The sequence below is a fragment of the Mustela lutreola genome, chromosome 8 (assembly GCF_030435805.1).
Source record: "Mustela lutreola isolate mMusLut2 chromosome 8, mMusLut2.pri, whole genome shotgun sequence".
In the NCBI taxonomy this organism is placed as follows: domain Eukaryota; kingdom Metazoa; phylum Chordata; class Mammalia; order Carnivora; family Mustelidae; genus Mustela; species Mustela lutreola.
In genome coordinates, this window is record NC_081297.1 from 145,533,797 (window position 1) to 145,559,785 (window position 25,989).

General features: G+C 54.6%; 2 protein-coding genes across 11 annotated transcripts in view; both read right to left on the reverse strand.

Annotated features, from left to right (window-relative positions):
• Positions 1 to 6,651, reverse strand: part of ARFGAP3 (ADP ribosylation factor GTPase activating protein 3) — a 45,966-nt gene extending 39,315 nt beyond the window's left edge. The window contains exons 1-2 of the mRNA XM_059187174.1: positions 6,471 to 6,651; positions 738 to 856 (exon numbers count right to left, since the gene is read on the reverse strand). Of these exons, the coding sequence (XP_059043157.1) occupies positions 738 to 856; positions 6,471 to 6,539 (188 nt within the window). The 5' untranslated portion in view covers positions 6,540 to 6,651. The remainder of the gene's footprint in view (positions 1 to 737; positions 857 to 6,470) is intronic.
• A 9,709-nt stretch (positions 6,652 to 16,360) lies between these two features.
• PACSIN2 (protein kinase C and casein kinase substrate in neurons 2) overlaps positions 16,361 to 25,989 on the reverse strand; it is a 135,571-nt gene continuing 125,942 nt past the window's right edge. For 9 of the 10 annotated variants that reach the window (XM_059187175.1, XM_059187185.1, XM_059187182.1 and 6 more), the window contains 4 exons: positions 24,288 to 24,409; positions 22,110 to 22,232; positions 21,483 to 21,679; positions 16,361 to 18,074 (listed from right to left, as the gene is read on the reverse strand). In XM_059187175.1, coding sequence (XP_059043158.1) covers positions 17,962 to 18,074; positions 21,483 to 21,679; positions 22,110 to 22,232; positions 24,288 to 24,409 — 555 coding nt within the window. In that variant the 3' untranslated portion in view covers positions 16,361 to 17,961. The remainder of the gene's footprint in view (positions 18,075 to 21,482; positions 21,680 to 22,109; positions 22,233 to 24,287; positions 24,410 to 25,989) is intronic. The other variant, XM_059187183.1, reaches the window with a different exon arrangement.

A 25,989-nucleotide genomic window follows, 5' to 3' on the forward strand; every position in this document is an offset into this window, starting at 1 on the left:
AAGCGCAGGCCTTGCTGGGTTTCCAAGGGATCCTAGGGATCCTTTTATTATTTCGATTTATTTTACTTTACACAAGGGCACCTCGGCCCCCTGTGGGGCTGTGTCCAAGGGGACACGCACCAAAGCCCCATGGAGGCTGCTACCAGACCGGGTAGAAGATACAGTCTCACCAGAAGCAGCCACCACAGCCCAGCTCCACAGACAGAAAAAGAAGGACTTTCTCTTTATAAGCCTCTGAAATGGCCACTAAGATTCATATAAAAATCACTCACCGAGGCCTTGTGAGGCCAGGGGCCCCGGGAGCCAGGCTGTAGGACTGCACTGGACATACGCCCAGGCTGTAAGGAGGGCGTCTCACCCCTAACATCAGCTCCGCTCCTGATGGGGCATGGGGGGACCCGCGGCCCCCGGTCCCCTTCTATCACAAGCTTGTCAGTGAGACTCTCTGAGCTGCTGGCTATCAGAAGGTGATAAAGGGAGAAGATGACCATCTCAAATCCTCCATCGTGACTCTGTCGTCAGCACCGTGGCCTGAGGTCCCTGACAGCTCCACAGAACAGTCACTGAATGGAAAATAATTCATTTTCCCTGTTCGTCTGATTATGAAGATCTAACTCTCTATAACTCATAGCAGCCTCTCATTCTACTTGATGTCAAAGCAAACATGAAGGAAAAAGGGGGAAGAGAACCTGTGAAACCACAGGGTCCCTCCCACCCCCGAGAGAAGACACACTTACCGAATAAAACTCAGGTGAACGCCGAGGGACCGGTGCGACCCCGAGCAGTCGATGCAGAGAAACACCCCGTAGGTCACGCTTGCCCAGCTGGGGTTCTTGGCACCACAGTCAAAACACACCTGAAAGAAAATTTCAAAATTCAGTTATTAATTCCTACTAGCCAAAAGGGGGATCTCACAGGATACAATAGAGGGTTTAGCTTGAAAGTGACTTGATCCTTACACTTTTAAATCAGTTATTACAAAATCATCTCCCCTAGGGGCGACTGGGTGGCTCAGTCGGTTGAGTGTCTGTCTTCTGCTCAGGTCATGATCCCAGTGTCCTGGGATGGAGCCCTACATCCGGGTCCCTGCTCGCTCGGGGGTGGGTGGGGTGGGGTGGGGTGGGGGGCTACTTCTCCTTCTCCCACTCACCTGCTTCCCTGCTCATGCTCTCTTTCTCTCAAATATATAAAATCTTTTTAAAAAGTCTCAACTACAGGGGCACCTGGGTGGCTCAATGGGTTAAGCCTCTGCCTTCGGCTCAGGTCATGATCTCGGGGTCCTGGGATCGAGCCCCGCATCGGGCTCTCTGCTCGGCAGGGAGCCTGCTTCTCCCTCTCTCTGCCTGCCTCTCTGCCTACTTGTGATTTCTCTGTGAAATAAATAAATAAAATCTTGAAAAAAAAAAATCTCAACTACATTTTTCTCAACCTTAACTTTCACTTCTTTTATTATCATATTGTATATCATTGTATTATATTAATTAAGCACCAACAGGGCTCCTAGCAGGCTCTCGCACACTAGCCAGGATGTCCCCCTGCTGGGAAGGCTCAAGGCCTTGTGGCCCTCCAGGATGGTGGCAGCGGTCATGCGTGCGCCTTCGGCCCCAGCCAGACGAGCCGGCAGGTCACTTGTGCAGGTGGTCTGTGACCAATAATAAGACAGATGTGCCAATAGGTCATTTCTTTTTTTCTTAACATATACCAATAGGTCATTTCTGAGGTTACGAAAGATGCTCTGGCGTCCTCTCTGCCTCTTGCTCCCTCTCTCCCAGGGACCTCTGGCTCTGGGGGAAGCTGGCCCCGTGTCTGTGGGACTCGCGAGCTGCCCAGTGGACAGCCTCCAGTGGTGAGGACCCGAGGCCACGAGTCCAACAGCCAGTGAGGCGCGGAGGCCGGCTGAGCGCCGCAGGAGCGAGCCTGGGAGCGGGAGCTGCAGGCCTCAGAGAGGACAGCCCTGGCCGCCAGCTTGACGGCAATGTCATGGGACCCAGCGGCTTCCTTCCTCAACACTGACTGAAGTCAAACATTCTTCTTCGGAGAGCATCTGGCAACAGGAGCATAAAATGACTTTAAAATATACAGTTTGTCCTGGAAATCAACATTTAGATTTAATTGAAGTCAGAAAATTCCACTAATAAGAGAATATTTCCTTTTTTTCCAGAAAAAGAGCCCCGTATTTTATTTTATTTGTTTTATTTTATTTATTTGAAACAGAAAGAGATACAGCGAGATAGGGAACACAGCAGGGGGAGTGGGAGAGGGAGAAGCAGGCTCCCCACAGAACAGGAAGCCCAATGCAGGGCTCGATCCCAGGACCCTGGGATCATGACCCGAGCCAAAGGCAGATGTTTAACAACGGAGCCACCCAGGTGCCCCAAGAGCCCCATATTTTAGATACACTTTACAGACAGAGCCACCTATGAAAAACTTGTTCCAACTCTAGTCATCAAGAAAGATCTGGCTTCTGGCCCCTTGAGGGCGACGCCAAAGTGCAAACATGAGCTGATTGTCCAAAGCCCCTCACCGTGACGGGCTCGCATTAAGCATGTGAGGCTGCAGAGACAACAGCCATGGAAGGTGCCAATCCCTTTCCTTCGGTATTTATCGATCACCTGCTGTATGCCAGACGCCAGGGCAGGCACTGAGCTACTCAGGACTATCTGGCCTCACGGAGTCCACAAATACTTGCTGAGTCTCTACCCCTGCCAGGCCGTGTGCTGGCCTTTCTGGAGCTCACTGCGCCGTGGGAGAGGAGGACACAGAAATGAGGACACCCTACGCACGTAGAGCAAGGAATCCCCTTCCATGGAACACCAGACAGTGTCATCAACTCTGCGCATGTGCTGTCCCTCGGCAAGAGGCCACCCGCAGCCCCCCCACTCACTCAACTAACAGTTGTGCGCTTACTACCAAGTAAGTAAGGAAAAAGAAATGCCTCTGCTTAACAATTTGCTCTGCCTAATGACGTGTGTGAGTACAGAGAGAGAGAGACAGCAGCTAATGCTGAGTGTGTCCCCGTCAGGTATTGCTACTGACCCACTGAACCATCATAACGTCCCTCTAAGGAGGTATGATGCCTGTCCCCATCGAGGCCAGCTTCTGGGCATGCATGTGACCTGTGCGTCTGCCCAGGGCCCCACACTTAGAAAAAAGCCCCTACTTGCTTAATGCTCCGCGGTCTCATCTGGACATTCTCAATGCTTTTTATTTTATTTCATTTTATTTTTATTATTATTATTTTTTTAAAGATTTTATTTATTTAACAGACAGAGATCACAAGTAGGCAGAGAGGCAGGCAGAGAGAGGAAGAAGCAGGCTCCCCGGCAAGCAGAGAGCCTGATGTGGGGCTCGATCCCAGGACCCTGGGATCATGACCTGAGCAGAAGGCAGAGGCTTTAACCCACTGAGCCACCCAGGCGTTCCTCTCAACGCTTTTTAAACAAGGGCCCTGCATTTTCAGCTCGCACACTTTGTATTCTCTGCAAATTCTGTAGTGCAGTTCTCCACCCCATTTTAGAGAAAACAAAGGACATGGGAAGTTAAGCATCACTGCTGAGGAGTGGTATGTTGGGGACGAGACCCCAGTCGGGGAGCCCCAGAGCTCAATCTTCCTCCCTCACCACATGGCCTCTCACAAGGCTTGGCTGGCCCCATCTCCCACACCCTACACTTGCAGCTCCCCAAGGGCAGGAGCAGAGCCGGTCTCCCTCTGCACCGCGCCTAGCAGACTACAGCTGCCCAACGGATGCTTGCTGACAGAGTAACTCAAGCTATCAAGCAATAAAACGAAGGAACACATAGAGACCAGGAAGGATTTCTCAAACTAGAACATTTACCCTTCTGGGTTAAAACCTTGGTCCAGAGTAAACACTCCTCACTCATGAGATGAAGAACCCAGATAACAGAGTCTAAAAGTAAACCCAGTTGTTTCTCTTGAAGTTCCTTCCCTCCCTATCTTATGGCAGTCTTTTGTAGCCCCTTCTGGAAAAGGCTTCCTGTTCCCCAAGAGTTCCCCAAACTCTTCCATATTTTAAAGCTAGTTTTCATCTCTGCTTAGGTAATGGTTTCTTACTTACAGTCAGATGAAAATTCTTTTTTTTTCTTTTTTTTTAAAAGATTTTATTTATTTATTTGACAGACAGAGATCACAAGCAGGCAGAGAAGCAGGTAGAGAGAGAGGAGGAAGCAGGCTCCCCGCTGAGCAGAGAGCCCGATGCGGGGCTCGATCCCAGACCCTGGGATCATGACCTGAGCCGAAGGCAGAGGCTTTAACCCACTGAGCCACCCAGACGCCCCTCAGATGAAAATTCTTAATCAAGAAATGTAGCACAAAACTGTGGAGCATTACTGGAAAATATCTTTGGCCCATGCTTTTGTTAATCCTATTACGGAATATAAAATTTTCCAGAAAGGTGCTGTTTGTCATAAAGATCGTAACAAAAAAATGGCTGACGTTGAAGATGAACACGTGTGGGTACTGTTCTAAGTGCTTCTCTTGGATTTTCTAATTTAATCCTCCTAATAATACTCTGAGTTAGATCCTGCTCAAGCCTCCCAGGGGAGGAAAGAAGGTACAAAGTAGACAAGTAACCTGCCCAAGGTAACATACTCACCACTCATGAGCCTCTTAGAAAAGTGTCATAAGGACAACGACTTCTTTTTTTTTTTTTTTTTTTTTTAAAGATTTTATTTATTTATTTGACAGAGAGAAATCACAAGTAGATGGAGAGGCAGGCAGAGAGAGAGAGAGAGGGAAGCAGGCTCTCTGCTGAGCAGAGAGCCCGATGCGGGACTTGATCCCAGGACCCTGAGATCATGACCTGAGCCGAAGGCAGGGGCTTAACCCACTGAGCCACCCAGGCGCCCCAAGGACAATGACTTCTTATTTAAAAGAGGACACCATTCCTTTGATGAATTCAAAGAGAATACTCACTGGTTCTGAGATAAAACAGACAAAAAATAGAACCTCTACACTCCTAACAGCAGATCCTAATCTTGTCTAGCTATACAGCAACCACTCCCTATAAACCCGTTAATCTAAACTTGCACATCAAAAAAACAGCAAAGAAATTAGCACTAGAGAGTTCCTGAAGACTGTCTCCTCCTGACTTTCTCACACTCATCAGACATCACCTCCAATAAACTCTTTCCTTGCTCACTTCTCTTAGTCTGTAAAAATATGGGCTCCTTTCTACCAAGACTTAAAGACATCTAGATTTCATAGAACTCAGGATCTTTCTATGCCGTGATGTCATGACTCATGACCATGATCATTAACAGCTGTTCACTTTGGAGGTGACAGTGGGGACCAGAGGAGCTCCTGTCATGGGAGGGGAAGGGAGAGTCCACACTGACACACTGACAGCCCTTTGCACTCTCCAGGTTCCAGCCTGACCTGTGATCCTTGGTGGAGGGTGTCACTTTAGCCTGATGTGTCATCACAACATCTCCAGCTCGTTGCGGAGAAAAGTTGTGTAAGTCACAGAGGAGAAAACCACCTCTGGAGACAAAGGAAAAAAAAGGGGGGCGCCTGGGTGGCTCAGTGGGTTAAGCCCCTGCCTTTGGCTCAGGTCATGATCTCAGGATCCTGGGATCGAGTCCCGCATTGGGCTCTCTGCTCGGCAGGGAACCTGCTTCCCTCTCTCTGCCTGCCTCTCTGCCTACTTGTGATCTCTCTCTGTCAAATAAATAAATAAAATCTTAAAAAAAAAAGGAAGACCCCATCTTCACAAGAGACCCAAAGGGAAGATAGAGAAAGGGTCTGCAGGGGGCCTTCTCAGCAAGAGAAAAGAGCTGGAAGCCATTGCAGAGACTTAGTTGCTCCATCAGACAGGGAAACTGAGGCTGCCATCAAAAAGCGTAGGGGACCAACCAGGCTCCAAAAGGCACCCCAGAGGAACTTCGGAGGTCAGCTCCGGCATGCGGAGTCGAGCTTTCCCAAACGCCCAGAGCTGCCAGCTGGAGTTTCAGGGCCGGTGCGTGCCTCCCAGCTGGTCACAGGTGGCCTGCGCTGTCGCTCCGCTCACAGGAGCCCCTGGGTATGCACTCCAGTCCTCTGGGGGGGGGGGGGTCCCCGAGCCCGCCTCCAGCTCTCTCAGGAACTCACGGGGTCCACCGTGCCACCCCCAAAAAGCCGCCCCGTGTGTGCTTGCCCGCCCGGTGTCAGGAACCAAAAATGTGTGCCCCGGGCCCCGGGGCCCCCAGATGCTGTCGCCTCCCGCTCCCAGGACCCCCAGGTGCCCGCGTCGCCCGGGACCCCCGTGTATGCCCCGTTCCCCACTCCTCGCTGAGGCTGGGGGCGGCGCGCGGCCCAGACCCAGGCGAGGCCCAGGCGCGGCGGCCGCAAGTGCGACGTGTCACAGGCCGGGCCGGCTCCTCCTCCCGCGGCCGCGGCCACTGCCGCAGCGGGGGCCGCCCGCGGGGTTCGGCACGGATGTCCAGCAAGCCTGAACACGCCCGGGGGCCGTTACCTTGTTGGTGGGCACCGAGCGGAGGCGCTTGAAGATGGTCAGTATGTCCTGCTTGCTGGGGTCCCCCATGGTCACCAGAGAAACGAGGGGAAGCCGGCCCGGCCAACCGGGAAGGGCCGAACAGGAGCGGTTGCCGCCTCCCGCAGATAGACGGCGGCCGAGGGGGCGGGGCTGCGCGTGACGGGAAGACCCCGCCCCTCCAGGCCCCCGCCCCCGCCCCGCCCACAACCGGAGCTCACGCGCCGCACTCTTCTCGCGGCCCTCGCTCAGGGGCGCCGCTGGCTCCGCCCGCTCGAGGCCCCGCCCCGGCGCTGCCCGCGCGTGCGCAGAACCGTCGCGCTCCTTCTCCCGAGGGCGGCTTGCGGTTTGCGGGGAGATCTGTGCGGGGCTGAAGCTGGGGCTTGGCTCCCGGGCCGGACTCGCCACCCCATGGGCTGGTCGATGTCCACTTTTACCGACGGACTTCTTGCTTGGCCAAGGTCTTCTCACCTCGTCCTCGTGCCCCGTGAGGGCGCAGAAGAGGAAAGGTGAGGGGAAGGACCCAGCCGCTCCGGACGCCCGATTTTCACTGGTCCTTTTGTTTCGTTCTGTTTTGTTTGCATCGAGCCGAAGCCGAGCCCTGGGTGGGACGTTTTCACCGCCCGAAGTCGTGTGTGGGTATCAGATCGGCGAGGGAGGGCGGTTCTCTGGAGCTCGGTGCGAGCTGGTGGATGCGGACCGGAAAGCAGCGGCACTTTCCCAGCTCCCGGGCTGCGGGACCTGTGGCTGGCGTTGCAGACGGGGTCAGACTCGCGGAGAAAGGTGCCTGTCGTGCGGCCGTGGGCGCAGAGCCGCTGGCCTCCCGGGGTTGGGTGGTGCCGTGCGAGGAGGGCAGGTTTACCTCGGCTCCAAGCCCCATTCAGCCGGCTGCCTCCTGGCTCTGTGACCCTGGTCAAGTCATTGCTCCTCTCCCAAACCTGGCTTGCTCTCTGTGCAGTGGGGCTAGAGATAAAGGGTCCTTGCCAAGCAGCCTGTGGGAGCAGCTTCCCCGCGGGAGCCCCAGAAAAGCCTTTGTGCCTTTCTGCTTTTAGAAGCTGGGAATGCCCCTTCAGCGCGTCCGGTTAGATGCCCTCCGGAGAAGTCGGAGGTTTGCAGGGATGTGGGCTCCGATAAACCCAGGGCTGGAACTTTTCCAAGGAAGGGAAGTGTAGTGCCTAACAGAACAGTGAGTTACTTTTGCAGTCTGCCGTGACCGAAAGTTCTTCCTTCCATCAAGTCAAAGTACATAGCCTTGTACTCTGTGTCCCGTCATACTGATGCAGACTGGCCTGTCCAGGACCCGGAGGGAGTCCCTCAGGACCAGCCAGGAGGGTCTTTGGTTTTGTGCAGGAGAGAAATCAAATGCGAGCTGAGAGGAAGTGAGAGCATAGTTTATTAAATAGTGTATCTGATAGAGCGTGGCGAACCGAGCGTCTGGGAGACTCAGGAAGGAAAGGAGAGAGTCCTTTGCTCGGGGTTGGGGTTTTTATTGAAGATCGCGGTCTGGTGTACATGTCTCAGGCATCCCAGGACGGGTCAAAACAAGGACAAGCGCACAGATGTCCTGCGTAAGTCACTTAACGCCCTGGAGCCAGAGATGTTGGCATCAAGGTAGCTGGAGTCGGGGGTCTTGGAAAGCCTGCGTGATGAGCCCTCCCCGTGTCTCTCTGGATGATGTTTGTGGATGGAACAAAGGAACTCCTTCCCCTTGGGTAAAGCTTAGGAGAAAGGTGGCAAGAGGAAATAAGTTAAAAATTTTAATGAATTCGTAAAGGCCAAGTGTGGGCTGGCATGTCCTTTTGAAATAGCTTGAGGCCTCAGATACAAAGAGAGGTTATATGCCACAAGCTCTTTTCCATAAGCTTCCACCGGAAATCTTCATAAGAAAGATGGAGGCAAAGAGACTTGAGAGAAGCCCCTTGGGGAGTTGGGCATCCAACAGGTTGGGGGAAGAGGCACAAAACCTCACCCACATCCCTTCTGGAAAACAAGCAGCAAATGTGCTGTCCCCCAGGGTTCAGGAAAAGATGCATTCCTGCCTGGGGAGGAGTAGAAACAAAACCCAGTAATACCAAATCTGAAAGAGAATGAGAACTTCTCCTGCAAAAGAGGACAGGAAAAAAATTCAGAATAATAGCACAGAAGCAGCCGTGAGGCAGGTCCAGACTGCTGTATACTGTCCTCTCTTTTAGGAAGACATCCTGATGTGCCTCTGGCCCCGTGAAACAGCGTTTAGTCCGTTTAGTTCATTCAGTAAAATAGGAACTTGCTGAAACGCAGACGCCACTCTCAGGAAAAACTAGACTTTTCTGGACATTCAAATGATGAATCACAAAGTGCAAATAGGCACAGATCTTGTCCCTTGTCCCTGGGGGATGCCAGTGAACTTCAGTTAGTGCAGAAGAGAAGACACGGTTTCTCACAGGTCAGGTACATTTGACCATGAGCAGATGGGAGCGCCTGGGTGGCTCAAGCGTCTGCCTTCAGCTCAGGTCATGATCCTGGAGTACCGGGAGTCTGTTTCTCCCTGCTTGTACTCTCTTTCCCTTGCTCGCTCTCTCTCAAATAAATAAGTAATCTTAAAAAAGAAAAAGGAAAAGGAAAATGCGTGGAATTGTGAGCACCACTGATGAAGTCCCAGAACCTAAGTCAGGTTCGGTGGGGTGTGGAGGGGAGGGTGACATTAGGGCTTGAGGAACTGAGTTCTGTGTCCCTGGAAATTGGGCTATTGATAAGGTAACTTCTTTGTTGTAATCTCAAGGACATTTGCAAACCAAAGGAGACTCCTGTCTTGCAGGATTGTGATCTCAGCAAGTTAACTATTTATCGTTTTATGGCAGTCAGGGGTGCCTGAGGAATGCTACACATATGGAGGGGAGCGGATGAAAGGGGGGGGGTGCAAGGCGCCAGCTTTTGCTTTGTCCTCAGCCAGCCTCCTGCTCCCTCATCACCACTATCTGATTTCCACAAACCCCTTTACTGCTGAGGCAGTATACACTTAGAGATTCACAAATGCCCCATTTTAGACGGTAAAATATTTAAAGACTCTTGTGATTGAGTTGATGTTATTGATTGATTTTTAAAAAATGTACATTGATGCCATTACTTCCATTAATGGGATCAAGGATTTGGGGTAATAATTGCTTACTGCTGTAATATTTGCAATATTAAAATATTAGCAAAAATAATTACAAAAGGAAATGAAAACTTATATTTATACAAAAACATGTACCTGGATGTTCATAACAAAGGTGTTTGTAATCATTAAAATCCAGAAACAACCCAAATATCCTTCAAATGGATCAGCAAACATGGTGAATTCAATACCCAGAGACCACCTACGATGACTGCTGCATGAAACCACATGGATGAATTTCAAATTAATTATGTGACCCAAAAGAAGGGAAGACAAAGGCTGCATACTGTATGATTCCATTCACAGGACATTCTGGAAAAGGCAAAACCATAGAAACATAGAACAGATTAGCAGCTTCCCAGGGTCAAGGATATAAGGAAAGGTTGAATTACGGAGAAACCAGGACATGGGCAGCAATGGAACGGTTCTATTTCTTGATTGTGGGGGCGGTTGCACGGCAACGTGTTTGTCAAAACTTGACTGTAGGGGCGCCTGGGTGGCTTAGTGGGTTGAGCCTCTGCCTTCCGCTCAGGTCATGATCTCCAGGTCCTGGGATCGAGCCCCGCATCGAGCTCTCCGCTTGGTGGTGTAAGGGACCTATTTAGAAACTGTCCCTGCTCCCCTTCCCCCAGGGGATTTACAGGTAACAAAGCCCAGATACAAAGGTGGGTCAGGCCAGGTGGAGACCTCCGATCAGTGGGGGGCATGCATACTGTCTCCCTGGTTACCAAGGAGTATGGGCCCCGCCCTTTGGGCGCCAATCCCAGTCAAGGTGTAATAGGCTGGTTCAAATGTCTACTAGGGTAAATTGTAACTCAGTTGGTCACCTAGCATCACTGTGGAGTTCCCTGTGTGTGTTACAATCTCATTGGCCACCTGTGCGTGGCCAGGCCCGACCGCATGGCCTTTGCCCTTAAAAGCTAGCCTGTGAAACAGAGGAGGGTCGCCCTCTCTTCTAAGAGTTGCGGCCTCGAACGTTCGGTTAGATTCTTGACGCTTGGCACGAAATAAAGCTTTGCTTGACCTTCGCTTTGTATCAGTCTCGCTCCTTTAATCACGAACCCATTATTGGGGTATAACAGGTGGGGAGCCTGCTTCCCCGCCCCCGAACCCTCTGCCTGCCTCTCTGCCTACTTGTGATGTATGTCTGTCAAATAAATAAATAAAATCTTTTTAAAAAATGACTGTACACTAAATAGGGTGCATTTTACTGTATGTAAATTATATCTAAAAAATGAAAACAAACGCTCAGGGATATGGGACTTAGGACCCATGGAATATCCTGCCCCGTTAAACATTTCTATTTTTAAGTTAAGCATATTTAGGGACATGAGAAAATGCCCGTGAAATGGTAAAGAAGCAGGGTTCCACACCACATTTACAGTAGGAGCCCAGTTCTGCAAAACACACACATCAATGACAACCGCAAGAGAATACATGCCCTACACCTGCGTACGGATGGAAAAAAAAGACTAGAAAAAAAACCCAGAGTATCAGCAGTGTTGCCCCTGGACTTCCAGACCGGACCATGCGAGGGCTTTGTTTTTCAGAATACTTCTGCTTATTTCCGAATTTCCATCTCCACCTTTGTTCCCTTTACAATTAAGTGAAAACTATTAACATTGTTATTGGAAAATGCCCGGGAGGGGCAGGAGAGGCCTGGCTGTCTTGACCTTGACCAGTTGACCTGGAGGTGTCCCGGTGAGCCGTGCAGGGTGGCTTACAGTCAGCTTTGTTTGCCTTGCTGACTGATTGTCTTGTCACCTCCCCGAGGGCCACACGGGGCCACGCCGCGTCTGCCCATCAGTTATCCTTTGCTCCAAGAGAGCCCCATGAGTTACGCGGTTCACCTGTTCCTCCGTCCCGTCCCTTGTTCATTTCCTAGTCCTTCCCACAAAGGATTTGAACATGTCTGAAACCGTATAATCTGAATTTCATCGGATAGGCCGAAATGGATTTCATTTTATCTTTTCCATCTAGCTCCAGGAGCACCAAAGAGAGGAGGTCTGGGACTAGAGGTGACGGGTGGGTCCCCAAACCGAGGAAATTGAGTTCAGTGGGAAGGACAGTGATGGTACGGTCGGGCCGTTGCTGCCGAGGAGGGCCCTTCAGGACTGGTGGCTCCCTAGTGGGGACCTCCAGTCCTGGTAGGTGTCACTGACCGAGCATAGACCACGGCGGACATCCTCGCCCTCGCAGTCCAACGGCACAGCCTAGTGGGCAGGGCCTGTACTGCACCCGCTGCGTCTGAATGCGCGCTCGGCCGCCTGGCGGCTGTCACTTCTTGGGCAAGTTACCTAACCTCTCCGTGCGTCAAGGGCCTTGCCTGTAAAACTGGGAGTGATAACATTTACCTGTTCGTGGGGCCGCTGTGAGAATCCAGACAGTTAATAAACGTTGAAGGGTTTAGGACAGGGTCTGGCACATCTGAAATAACAAATGTTAACTGCCCTTACTCCCATTTTATCAGTGAGCAAACCGAGGCTTGGAGAGATTAAGTATTTCTGTCAGGCCCACGATGCTCATTAAGGTCACACAGTTGGAGTCCAGTCTGAGCGCAGGCAAGAGAACCTCACAGTCTATGCTTTCAACCATCGACTTCATTTTTACACCTTTGTAAGACTCTTGTTGAGTTTCAGAGAAGAAAAACCTCTTCTGTCAGATTCTGCTGTGGAAACCCCAGCTTCCCTGCATAGTTTCATACAGGAGTCTGTGGCTTGGAGGCCTTTGTGCCGGGTGACTGGTTGGGGGAGGATTTGGAGTCTCCGAGGTCAGCCCTTGGGGTTAGACTACCTCCATACCACCGTTTCCCAGATTTGTGTTTTATCAAGCACTCTCACACTCCAGGCCGCACAGGATCATGAAAGAGAAAAGGTAGGACCCATGTCCCCCTCGTCCAGATGAGGAAATGGAGGGTCAGGGAGAGGGAGGGGCTTACCTGAGGACAGGCAGCTCATCGGTGACACGGGGGCCCATCTGACCCTGGTGGGACACCGCTCCCTCTGCCACCTGCTGCCACAGCACCTTCTCTGCCCCTTGCCCGGGAATCATAGGAACGGCCAGGGATGGGATGTCACATTGGCCTGTGTCCCTTGCTTCCTGGGCTCTCCTTGGACATACTTTCCCCACCTCCTTGGGCCAGACCGTGGGCAATCAGTCTCTAGGTGCCCAGGACCCAGTTCCCGTGTCCCAGAGCTGGGTGGGGAGCATCTGCTTCTATGAACATGTCGAGAGCACAGGGAATTGCTGGTACTTTGGGTACCAGCTGGTTCTTGCTCTTTGGACCAGTGGCTCTCAAAGTGTGGTCCTGGGTCAGCATCACCCGGGACTTGCTAGACACGCAAACTCTCAACTTCATCCCCCGTGTCATAAGTCAGAAACTCTAGAACGTGGTCCAGCAAGCTGGGTTGTAACAAGTCCTGCAGGGGTACAGGAGCTTTTGGAGTTAGGCGCAGGAGTTGAAACCCTAGCCCTGCCCCTAACTTGCTGTACGTCCTCATGCAAGTTGCTCAACTTCTCTGATTTGTTTTCTCATCTGCAAAATGGCGTTCGCACACAGTGAGGAGGGTTATATGACCCTTTGCAGAGAAAGGTGCTTAGCCCTGCACCTGGCATGTGGCTGATAAATGTTAAGCCCAAGGTTGCATGGAAAGGGTCGGGGGAGAAACTGCCTGTCCTCTGTCAGCCTGGTTCCTCTAAGTCTGTGCTTGGCAGCGGCCCTGCCTGGTGGAGGATGACCTTGAACCTCAATAAGAGGCCTGCCAGATTCGGCTTGGCCCAGGCCTGTCCTCCCAGGGGGAGTGGAGCGCCTCCATCCCAGCTGCAGATCTCTCTACCGGTGCCCCACATGTGTCCACCAGGTGCTATGGCCTGGGCCCTGCCAAGCGGTCTTCCTGCCACCACAGAGACCACAGAGCTCCAGCCCAGAAGTCACTGCCTGCCCTTCTAAGGGAAAACAGAAAGTGGAGGGGGGCGTGAACCTCCTGCGGCTGTCTGGGGGAAGGAAGGCTGAGGCCAGGGCACCTGCCCAGCAAGGTGTCCCGCTTCTGGACACACCCCAGGTCGTCCCCACTTTATGGAGTGAGGCTCAGGCACTCACTTAGGCATCTGGTCACACAAGAGAGGGGGTACCCCCCCCGTTTGTGGTCCACTCTGACCTCTTGCCAGGCAGGGATGCTTCCCACTGCAAGTGCGGGGAACAGCTCAAGGACCCTGTAGTACTGTGCCCCCAAGGGCCTTGGAGCTGGGTTGGGGACCCTGTTTGTCCTAATTCCCTGAGACTTGTAGGGTGGCCTCCAGAATCCACCAGGCACACTCTCAGGGGACCATCCTGCCCCATCCTTCCTGATGTCAAAGTGACTTGGACTCTCTCTGAGCTTTCTGGAGTTTCCCAAAGGCAAACTTGGGTCCCTTCATTTTTCCTCCTGTCACCACCTAGACTTGCACACAGTAGGTGCTCAATAATTGCATGGTGAATGACTATGATCCAGGGAGAGAGCCAGCTGATTCCCTGCCAGGAAGGGCTACTCAGCTCGCCCAGCCGCTCACTCTGTGACCATGGGCATGTCACTCCTGCCCCTCACTTGGCCTGTTTTCCCATGAACAAGGCAGGGGTTGGTTAAGTGCCCCATGGGGGCCCTTCTCAACCTCCACCCACCCCCATTCTGATGGATTAAGTGGTCCCCTCCATGTCTGTCCCTAGTACTGAGGCCTTCGCAGAGCCCCAAACCACCAGTCACCCAGCAAGGCCCCGTGCAGGCACAGGGAGAGGCCTTGCACGAGCTTAGGCGGTGGAGAGCCTGCAGGGAAGCCCAGGCCTCGGTCCGCTCTCAAGGGACTCAGAAAGCCTAGTGTTTTCACTCAAGCTGCTGCAGAGCCAGATTTCTGCCCGGGTCACCCACTGGAGCTTGCTTGTCCTCTGGCCATGCCCAGGGGGCTGACGGGAAGATGAAATACCCACTCGCACCCTCCACTGAGAAGGGACTGGGCAGGCTGCTGAGGGTCCTGGGATCCGGGAAGGCAGCGCGCACAGAGCAGTGATTCCGGGGAAGAAGGGGCAGCTTGGCCCCAGGTAGTGGCTCTGGGGAAGGGAAGGACAGAGGGACAAAGAGGGTTTTGGTGGCCCAGCATGAAGGGTGTGGGAGGGGCAGCCGAGAATGCTGGAAGCATCTGGTTGGGGACCAGGAGGACAGGTGATCCTGCATCACCTCGGTCCCAGTTACCACCTCCCTCCAAGCCTCCAGCCAGGAAGGCCCGCGCCACTGTCGCCTCGGGAAGCCGTGCGCTGAGTTAGGATTCCCGAGCTGGCCCCTGAGGGCCAGGATGGGAGAGGGCAGGTAGGCAGGTAGGCAGGGAGGGCCCTGCAGGATTTCTTGCAGGAACTCGGAGAGGACAGGCTGAGAAGGGGCCCGGCAGAGCGCAGGTGGTTTCATCCTGACTTCGGAGGGCTCCCCCTGCTCACCTCCCCCGACCCCTGCGTCTGCAGTCGGAGAGCCAGGACGGTCTTGCCCTCCAGAATCCCGGAGTTCTGTCATGGGAGCTTGGGCGAGTTGTGGAACTTGAGTTTCCAGACCTCCCGGGTCTTCGGCAAAGCGGGGTGACGCCAGCCTCCCCCACAGCGGTCATGGCAGTACGTGAAGCACCAAGCACCCGCGACTGGCCGGCCCAGGTCCCGCTGTGGGGGCTGGGAGCCCGCTCTGACGCCTCCCTTCCGCCCTGTCCTACCTGGGGTCTGTGGCAACCTGGGCCCGGCGGAGGCAGCTCCGATGGGCTCCAAGTCCTCCTAAGCGGAGAGTAGGGGCCCCATCACCCATCAGATCCTTCTCTGCCATTCCTGAGCCAGGCAAGCAGCGGGGCGCCGGCAGCGGCCTGCCTTGCTCCTCTGAGGGCCCGCTGACCGGAGGGGCACCTTTCCGGACGAGTCTTACTGGGTGCGGCGTGTCGGGCTGCGACAGGCCTCACAACTCTCTCAGGCCTTGCCCTGGCCTTCTTTCAACTCCTGTCACCCCAGCGAGGGCGCAGATCCCACAGGATACACTTTAGTGCCACAGACCAGCAGGGACACCTTGGAGGAAGTGCGGCTCTTGGAGCGTCTGTGTCCTCTGTCAAATGGAACACGGAGCTCAGCCCACACACAGGATGTCCGGAGATGGGCAGGCTTTATTTATTTATTTAAAGATTTTATTCAAGTGAGAGGGACAGGGAAGGAGGGAGGGATGGAGAGCACAAGCTGGGGGAGGGGCAGAGGGAGAGGGACAAGTGGACTCCCTGCTGAGCGGGGAGCCTGGCACTGCTCCATGACCCAGGACCCCGGGATCCTGACCCCAGCCGAAGGCAGACAACCGGCTGAGCCCCCCGGCACGCTACTGCAGACACTGTGTGAGCAGAGCACAGGGCCCAGGGCCCAGCAGGCGCTCAGGGAATGTGTTCAAAGAAGCCCAGGTGATGGGTCCTGCTGTTCGGCCTCAGGGAGGGAGAGGCACCAGGCTGGCTGCCGTCTACACTGGGGAAGCCCAGGCCACAGAGGAGCAGGTTTTGGGGAGAGGGGAGTCTCGAAGGGCTTAGGTGCCTCAAGTCCCCAAGCTCTGGACGGGCAGGGCACAGAGCCCTTGGGGGGGGCGGGGCAGGCAGTCACGTGCCCGGGATCTCACCAGCTCCAGAGCTGGAAGATGCCAACAAAGACAGGGCCACCAGCTGACGGGAGCGTGAGGGACGTACGGCTCTGGGACAGTCACACTCACCAGATCAACTGTTTATTGATTTTTTTTTTTTCTAAAATACTATACATTTGAAGAAACTCCTAACTGAAAAGACTTGACAATTTTTGGTAAATCTGTAGCAAAGGAATGAGGATTTCTGCTGGTAAGTTTTCATGACAAACACAGATGCGCATCCACTTTCCAAGCAAGACATCAAGCTCACTGGAAACACTGAGAAAATGCACAGCTTGTGATGGCGGCGGCCACCTCACCGATGTCTGAGTTACACAAAACAGAGGTTTTCCTGCCTCCACCCCCCCACCCCCACCCCCCACCGCCCCGGGATTGCGGCACAGCGCCCCCTGCCGGCGCGCTCCCGATGACTAAGGCCATTCAAAGGGACCCCGCTGCTTGGGGTGAGACCCAGCTTCCGTGTGCTGGCGAGGAATGGGGAGGGCTGGAGTCTGCAGCTGCTGGAAAGACATGGTACGTTCTACAGTGTTCTGCTACGGAAAGGACTAAGGCTGGTTAGAAGGTGGCCCCACAGCTGTCTCCACTCCAGAGAGGCCCAGGCCCGGAGCTCAGAGGAGGCCCAGCCGACCAGCCAGGCCTGTGCCTGAATGTCACAGTCTTCAAGCAGTTTACAAATGAAACCCACTGTCAAAAGCCGTTAGATCTCATTGAAACAGTAGACGAACTCTTTAGAGTCTCTGAATATCAAATAATATATACAGATACACACCAAGGCACGGCAGTCTCACAGAAAGCATCTAATCCACAGACGCCCGTGCTCGAGAAGTTAGTCTTTTACCGTGTAACCTTCCAAATCACCGATAAAACTGTTAATTTGCAAGAATAAAGTTTTAAACACAAATAGAATGAAAATACTTTTTAAATATGGGGACACTTGGGAGTACTACGTAAGGTTATTTCCGGAAATCATGGCAGACGCCCCAAATGCGCTGGGCATTCACAACAGAAACCCGCCGAAGGTGCTCCCACCTCCCACCGCGATCTCGGGCCCCACGCACGGCGGGGCTCAGGGAGCTGCAGCTCCGGCCGCCGGCCCCAGCGTGGCGCGGGGAGAGCTGTCCTCAACCCTGGCGGCTATCAATCTGTGCCATAATTTAAGTGTGAGTGAATGGAAGAGCAGGTACATAAAAAAGTGTAACTGTACACAGCCTTTAAATTAAAAACCTCGACGTCTTCACTCAGAAAATGGCATGGAAGCTTGTTCATTGAAGGTGCAGGAGACGGGACGCGTCCGAGGAAGGAATCAAAGGAACAAGAATCAGTGGGACCCACCATGGACTCAGAGCAGAGGAGAGACCAGTCAAGAACAGACAGGTCCATGATAAGCCAACGCGCACAGTGAGCGGGAGAGGGGGACAGGGCGAGTCTGTTGTACTGTCTTCCGGCGCTCAGACCTCTCCATCTGCGCTGCGTGCGGAAAGGTGCCGGGCCCCCCCGGTGAAGCGACCAGCCCGTCTGTCTCTGAGAGACACCATGAAGCCGACAGTGACGGAGCCATCATGTTTCGCAGGAAGAGGAGCGGACGCTCACAGAGCCAGCTGCTGCCTGAGCGCCGCTGCTCCTGCGACCTCTGCCTCCACTCTCCGCCAGCCCGCCGGCGGGCCTGTCACTGGATCGCCTCGACGTAATTGGCTGGGTACAGGCCGACTTGCCCGTTGTCCAAGCGTCCCTTGCACCAGCCCTGTTCATCCTCGTCCTCTATCTTGGTCAGCTCGTCCCCTTCAAGACAAGAACGAAGCAGTCCTGGTGAACAGGCGGGTGACCCACGGACCCCCCGCCACCCAGTCAGAGCGCCCTAGGGCTTAGCCCCCTCCCCCGGCCCTCAGAGGATCTAAGTTGGGCGGGAGGGGAAGGCATTCTCTTGGGTCGACCTGGTTATTTCCCTATTAAGCTGCATTTTAAGTCACTCCTTCAGCAGCCATACGATCCCCTGAGAAGTCCCGAGACCGCCACCGCACACAGGGACCCTAAAGCAAGCACTCCCGCAGAGACTGCAGAACTCAATGCCACAGGCCCTGTGCTTCCCGACTGTTCCAGGCCAGCTCAGAGAAATGCCTTCAGAGCGCCCATGCCACCCCCGTCACCGCCCTCTCCTGCTGTTCTCCTCCTGCCCAGGCTCAGCCAGCTTGATCTGAGATCTCGCTCCGGCACTTGCTGCCCTGACCCGGTGGGTTCAGTTAACCCCTGTCCAGAGGAGGCTGTGGGAGAAGCAGGGACCTGTCACTTCAGCTTCAGCCCCTGGCTCAGGGCATTTATCCTTGGAAAGAAATCAAGCTCTCTCAATGCTGTGAGACAGAAGCCGTGGGCATAGTTCTGGAATCTCCCCATGGCTCTGTGTGTTACTGTGTTTGATTCATCTCATCTGTTCACACATGAAGGACCCCCTACTTCAGGCTGGGCCCGGGTCGTGGAGGAGGAACCCGGATGTGGGGGGACAGATGGAGTGCTGGTCCTTCAAGGACACAGATGGGGGCGTGGAGACCAAAGGTGAGGTCAGGGCCATGGTGGTGGCAGGTGTGGGTCCAGCATCTCTCATTCGGAGCGGACAGAGCAGTCCGGGGCCAGGGTCAGGCGAGGCGCCACCCAGGGCTCTGCCCGGGACCGCCTGTGGGAACCCCACAGCTCAGACCTTCTTGGGAGCAGGGAGTGGGCAGGAGACTCAGCCCCGGGACAGCTGGAGCCTTTCGTTCAGCTTCAAGCTTTGTATTTCTCAGGGGCAGTTTGGTTCCCTTTGCAGGCTAAGTTGCAATTTCTTCCCCAGGCAATTATGCCCTGTTTAGCTACTTCCCTGGCTCTATTTTGTGTGGCAGAGTGATGAAGATGCTTGTGCCATGATATCCAGGGCTGCTGTTCATGAGCGAAATGCCCTGCCCCTGGGGCCTGCTTTCCTCCCCTGCAGACCAGGAGGACTCAGTGTTAGAGCAGGGACGGAGCCAGGCAGTGCCCAGCAGGCATCGGGCAGCTGCAGGCAGGCCCCTGTGAGGGATGGCTTTGCCTGCAGCCGCTGGGCAACTCTGGCAGCACCAGGTCCCACGCAAATCTAACTCAGCAACAACAGCAGTGAACACAGGGGGCCGAAGTGAGCGCCAAGAGGGGTAAGGCTCAGGGGCGCCTGGGTGGCTCAGTTGGTTAAGCATCTGCCTTCAGCTTAGGTCACCATCCCAGGGCCCTGGGATCTCCCTCTGCTGCTTTCCCTGTTTACGCTCTCTCTTTCAAATAAACAAAATCTTAAAAAAAAAAAAAAAGAGAGAGAGAGAGAGAAGTAAAGCTTCATATTCTCCTGTCCTTCCTGGCCCCTGTGGGCCCCTGGACCACTGGTGTTTCTCTATCCCACCCCTGCACACAGCCAGACTCGCAGCTACACAGCGGGACCAGCTCTGTGATGCTCACACGGGCTGGGAAGGGCCCCAGGGAAAGGCTCCGCAGGTGCCTAAGACCTAGAGGAGTGGAGGGCACCGGAGCGCACTACAGACAGAGGAAAGCAGAGCTGGCCGGGGTGAACACTGCAGTGAAGGTAACGCACAAAACAGGCACAGTGAGGAGGGAAGCTTTCTGGCCGTAAAAGCGTGAACCGGTGATTTGAAATACCGCTTTTAGTTCAGTCTGCTTTTAACAATTCGCTCAGAGCAGAAGGAAACATTTATGTCCACTAATCCAACAGGTGAGACAGAGAAAGACTTAGAAGTTACAATGAATAAATCAACAAAGTAGGGGGGCAAATGACCCACAGAGATCAGAAAACTGGACAAAGTGTGTGCAGCTACATAAGACATGCATAAAAACCTTCTATAACCTGCCAGGGGTACCCGGTGACCAGGGGCTTGAGTGTCAGGCCAGCTGCCCAGCCTGCTGAGCACAGACCAAAGGGGCCCACGAGCACAGACAGAGCTCTCCGCCCCACAGACGTGGGGTCTGTCCCAGAGGTGCAGCCTGAGTGGAGAAGCACACTTCAGCCTGTGCTGGTTGAGTTCTGGCCCAGCCTCCCGCTTTGAAGGCTGGATGGTGGGTCTGGGGTGGCTTCGGGAAGGGGCAAGGCAGAAGGGAAGAACTTGGCTCTCTCGAGCCTCCTCTAACAGCCTCTAACTGCTTTCGAACTGAGGCTTGAAACCCATTTTGGCAAGTTGCAACCCGCATTTAAGATTTTTATTTATTTATTTGACAGAGATCATAAGCAGGCAGAGAAGCAGGCAGAGAGAGAAGGAAGCAGGCTCCCTGAGACTCAGCCTGATGTTGGGCTCGATCCCAGGACCCTGGGATCGTGACCTGAGCCGAGGCAGAGGCTTTAACACACTGAGCCACTGAGCCACCCAGGCCCCCTACAACCAGCACTTTAAAAAAAAAAAAAAAAAAAAAAGGGGCGCCTGGGTGGCTCAGTGGGTTAAGCCGCTGCCTTCGGCTCGGGTCATGATCTCAGGGTCCTGGGATCGAGTCCCGCATCGGGCTCTCTGCTCAGCAGGGAGCCTGCTTCCTCCTCTCTCTCTCTCTGCCTGCCTCTCTGCCTACTTGTAATCTCTGTCAAATAAATAAATAAATCTTTAAAAAAAAAAAAAAAAAAAAAAAAAAAAAAAAGACAAAGCCTAGGAGATCCGTGTGCACAGAGCTCCCATAATCTGGATCCAGACTGTTCTGTAAAACAGAAGTTTCGGGTACTGGCAACAAAGGGGTGCTACTGATAGAATGTGGACAACGTGGCCGCAGGGAGGAAGTTCAAAAGGCACGGCCCTGAGACGAGGCTCCGAGTGGCCCAGGGGAACATCGAGTGCTATTCTGGGGTCCAGGCAAGATGGCTCGCCAAGGGCTCCTCTGCCAACCGGGGGTCTCTGGAGAAAGCCTTCCCTTCGGGACCCACACAGCTGGCTGCTTCCGGAGAGCGCCTAGGAAACCCTGTTGGTGCCCCCGATCAGTGGCTCCTGCCCCAGTGCCCTGTTGGGCAAAAGCACCAGGGCACCTCAAGCCTTCTAAGGTTTGGCAGTGAGCATCTGCTGCTTTTGAAATGTGGGAGGAAAACCTACAAATGGAACTAGCAGGAATTTTCCAGACTTAAAAAAGAAAAAAAAAAGCCAGACCCCCTCCCTGCCCCAGCAGGTTGAAAAACTGTGTCAGGTGCCAGCCAGTGAGCCCACCTACCCGCCTTGAAGCTCAGCTCGTCATGCTCCTGCCCCTCATAGTCATAGAGGGCCCGGACCCGCACTTCTGTCCCCGAGGTGGCATCCTCGTCAAACGGGTTTGAGTCCCCGTTGGCATCCGTGGACGAGAACGGGTTGTTAGATTCATCATCTGACCAGTCTGTGGGGTAGCTCTGGGTCTTCTCATAGCTGCTAACGCTGCAAGAAAGGGTTGCCCCGGGGGAACCCTGAGCACAGGGCTGGCGGAGGCACGAGGCCCTGCCTGGAGCCGGCAGCCCTGGGGCTGGGCGGGGGCCTCCTTCCGCAGGAGCACTGCCCCTCAGCATCACAGCGCAGTCGGGCTCCCCGCAGGGCCACCCAGCACACCCGTCTTCCTGCGGTGGTGTGCCAAGGCCTTGGCGAGGGTTAACGGAGGACAGAGAAAAAGCAACCACAGATTGTTAATGGGTGCCACCCCGCCCTGAGAAATCGAGAAGCCAGAGACTGTCCAACCAGCTGGCAGCCGGGCCACCTCCTGCAGGCCTCATGCATTGCTCTGAGTGCCAAGGGGGCTAGAGCCTGGACAGAGAGAGTGGAGAGACAGAGAGCGGGCGAGGTGGAAACCGGAGGGAAATGTTTGTTCACCAACTTTTTGGCCTTAATGTCCTCCTTCTCACTGACGGTGCTCCCCGTGTCGTCGTCATCCTCGAAAGGGTTGTAGCTGGACAGTGACTGCGCGGACCGTGCGGGATTGCTCGGGACACTAAGATCACTAAGGGGAGAGAGACAGCTTTCAGGGGACCCCAGCTCGGCAGGGTCCTGGGCGCTCCCAGCGGCAGGATCACAGGGCCAGCATCTGAAGGGACAGATCAGCTCCTTGCAGGAAAGGAGGCTACGTTGTTTGAGCAGAAAGACTGTTTCAACGAAAACACTGATATCTTGGTGGTTAAACACACTTAAAACGTCTGAGAGAACATGTCCATTTCCCCTCTTGCCTCTGGATACAGTCCAACCTGACCAGGAGCCCTGGGGTGCAGACAGGGAGCCGCTGGAGCACTAGTGATGTCGGTCTTGGCTGGTGGCTTCCCCTCACTGTCCTCCCCACCTGGCCCCCATTCCTGATGCTATGAGCTGGTAGCCGGCCTGTGGGGCTCAGAGACCAGGTGCCAGGCTGAGAGCAGGAGGGAGGCTCCTGGAGCACTCCCGGACCCCACAGCACAGCATTCCCCTCCTTCGGACTCCAGAGGCTCCGATGGCCTCCTCCCTGCTTCCTCTGGGGCCAGAGCTTCCAAAATCAGCACCAAAGCCTGCTGAACAGCCTTTTATAAGACAGAAGAACCCCCTTCATGCTCCATCTGTGTAACCCTCTCAGCTACCTACTGTGTGCCAGGCCCAGAGGGCACGGGCCGGAGAGAAATCTGACCCAGGCCCAGGCTGAGGGCTGACAGCCAGGATGCAGTGACCGTAGGTGCTAGGTGTGGAACTAGACCGTAAGGAAATAAGACGGGCCCCTACGAGACCTGGCACCGCACTATGGATTCAGCTGCAAGGCAGGGCCTCCGCGTCAGGCCTGTAAACAGCTGGCACTCAAGACTGCTGCATGGACGGCTCACACAGAGCTGGGGGGAAGGGGAGAGGAAAGGAGGGGAAACGCCTCAAATGCCAACTGACCTCAAGTGGCCAACAAATGCCTCGTGGCTTTAGGCCTGGCGAGGGGCACCAGACCCAAGCCTGCCTACCGCCTATGCCTGAGCCGCATGTTTAAGACCGATAGGCCCTCCTCCCCCTGGCACCTGTGTCCTTCGGTTGGGGCTGGGGGAGGGAGGAGCCTGGTGCTAGGAAGCCGCGTTTGTTCAGCAGCCCTGGCCTCCCTAGACTCTCTTAGACCCTCTACCCCGAGCCCTGGGGTGGTGTCTCCCCAGCCCTGACCCAGTCACACAGGTGCTAGCCTCACCCCTGGGACAGTGATTACTGCTCTGGTCACTTCACCAAGCCCACCTGCCCAGATGGAGACAACTGGCCATATCTGGTCAGGGAGCCCAGGAAGGGGTTTCAGTGCTCAGGACTCCAGAAAGGCCTCCAGAACCTGTGCTGACACTCCTAGGAAAAGGCAACCATGACTGTATTATTACTTGTGGCATGGGGCCCAAGTGGCTTCCAGGGAGAGGCAGCCGGCAGCCTCAGCTCTGCAGAGGATAGTAACACCTATCTGCTGGGACTTGGCGGCCTGGGGGCAGGCCTCATCTAGCACACACTTTCAGGAGGTTCTAATGACCTCAGTGCCACTTTGCTACCCAAACTTGGTTTCAGCAAATAAGTCAGAAATAAAATAACCCACACTCTCATCAAGAGGTGACTTGAAATGGGGGGGACATTTGACAATGATCTCTTGCACTGCTCCCCCCCCCCCACCCCTAAATCAGGCACCTGTGTACAGGACTAGGAAGTACAAACCCGGCCAGGATACCTGAACTCGCCCAAAGGACGGCATCGACCGTGACCTCTGCCTGTTGCTGTGCACCACTGGGGACACACAATGGTCAGTATCTGACATCACCTTTTGCCCTCACTTGGGGCCCGAAGCACATTTGTGACAAAGGTTTGCTTCTCTGGATCTTTCCACAGCTCTAGCATCAGATGAGCTGATGATTTTCGGGTCACTGCCCAGTGGAGTCTGGATGCCCAAGGAGCATCTGGAAAGATACCTGTGGGGTTCCTGCAAGGCCTCACAGGGGAGTTTCCCAGGTGCCCAGGCTGGGAGCTTCTGGCCCACACAGAGGACCCCGGGGAACCTATTCCGGGGAAAGGAGGCTGCCCCAGCGCCTACCTGCTAGGCTTGTTCTGCAAAGCCTGGTCGCCCGTCTGGTTGATGCCCGTCAGGGTGACGCCATCAGCAGCCTTCTTCTTTTCTCTCCGGCTGAGAGTTCGATTCAGGTCTGCGGACCACTCCTGGGCAGCAGGCACCGAGGGAAAGTAATGCGGAAGTTCATTTGTTTGAGGCCACATTAGTGTGAAACGCACCAGCCCAATGCCCAGAGGCCTGCCCTGCACAGTTCATAGAATGGAGCCCCATGACCTCGGTTGTTCCCCAGCCGACCTCAGGTTCCCGGTACCCTCCGGCTACTCCCTGCTCACTGCCACAAGGGCAAACTCCAGCCTACAGAGGCCCCATCTCCAGAAGGAGAGTCTGACCAGCCAGCACTCAGACGTCCAGGAACTTCCCCATCCTGCCTAGCATCCAGGCGCTAAGCCTCCAGCCACCTCTGGCCAGCAGGGGTCACCAGAGGCCTCGCCAGCTTTCCTTGAGCCTTTCAAAGTAGACAGGAGCTAGTTCCCATCTTGCCCAACACTGGCTCTGGCTCCCAGCAGTGCAGGAGAGCTGGCTGCAGGGCCTGAGCAAGCCTGCGCCATGGGGACGGCACCACGGGGGGGTCTGGTGTCACATGTTTGGGGGGGGGGCACAGAAGCCAGCCCACCACACAGGTCTCCAGGGATCAGCGTCCTCACTGGCAGCACAGGCTGCAGGACTAACAGAGCACAGCAAAGCGCTGACCTCCCCAAAGGCTCGCCAGTTTCCCAGCAGGTAAACAGCTTTCATGGACTGCGCTGAGAAACACTAGAAGTGAGTTAAAGAAGGAAGAGACTATGACATCATCTCCCAGGAAGGTGTGTGTGGGCACCAGGTTAGCAATGCTCTCCCGACCCCACCCATCACCAAACAACCTTAACTGAATTAACCCTTGGTGTGACTGAGTCCACAGCTTGGCCTAGGTTAAAGCCACCTTAGAAACATCAAGTCTAACCTGCCAACTTTTGAGACAAGAAAACTGAGGCCGAGAAAGAAAAAGTGACTTGCCCACACAGAGTTGGTGGCAGACCTGGGCGCCTGACTCCAGACCCTGGTCCCTATCTATTATCTTCTCATCTGTCAAAAGTTGACTCAGTGACCATGTGAATATAATCTGTCCTGCCTAGGTGGTTCCCCAGAGCCCATGTGACATGCCCCTGGCTGGCTGGGGAAGGAGGGGCCAGCTGTTAGCATGGACAAGGGACAGCAGGGCAGCACGGAGGCCACAGTTCTGTCGCTGGTCTGCGTTGTCAGAACCCAGCTATGGACCGCCCGCAGACCTATGCAGGCCAGACACACACTGCAGGAGGTTTGGGATTATACATTAGCCAAAAAATAGGAACTTACTTCATCCTGCGGCATGGAAAATAAAAACAAATAATCGTATTAGAGAAAGTCAAGCATAATCCTCTAAGATTCATAACCACAGACCGCATGTGGGTGCTCCTTCCCAGCCTGCAGGATCCACGAGAGAAAGGCCACCACAATGGGCTGCCCAGGACGCCCATCCCAGTGAAATAGGCTGTTCAGTCCATAGACAGACTAATCCAGACTCTGGGTATTGGTGGACAACACTAAGGGCCTGGGGTGGGGGGGATGGTTTCTCAGGTGGCTTCCTGAGGCCCTCCAGAGCAGTACTCACCCCTGCAGGGTAAAATCCTGCTCTGCGCAGACACACCCC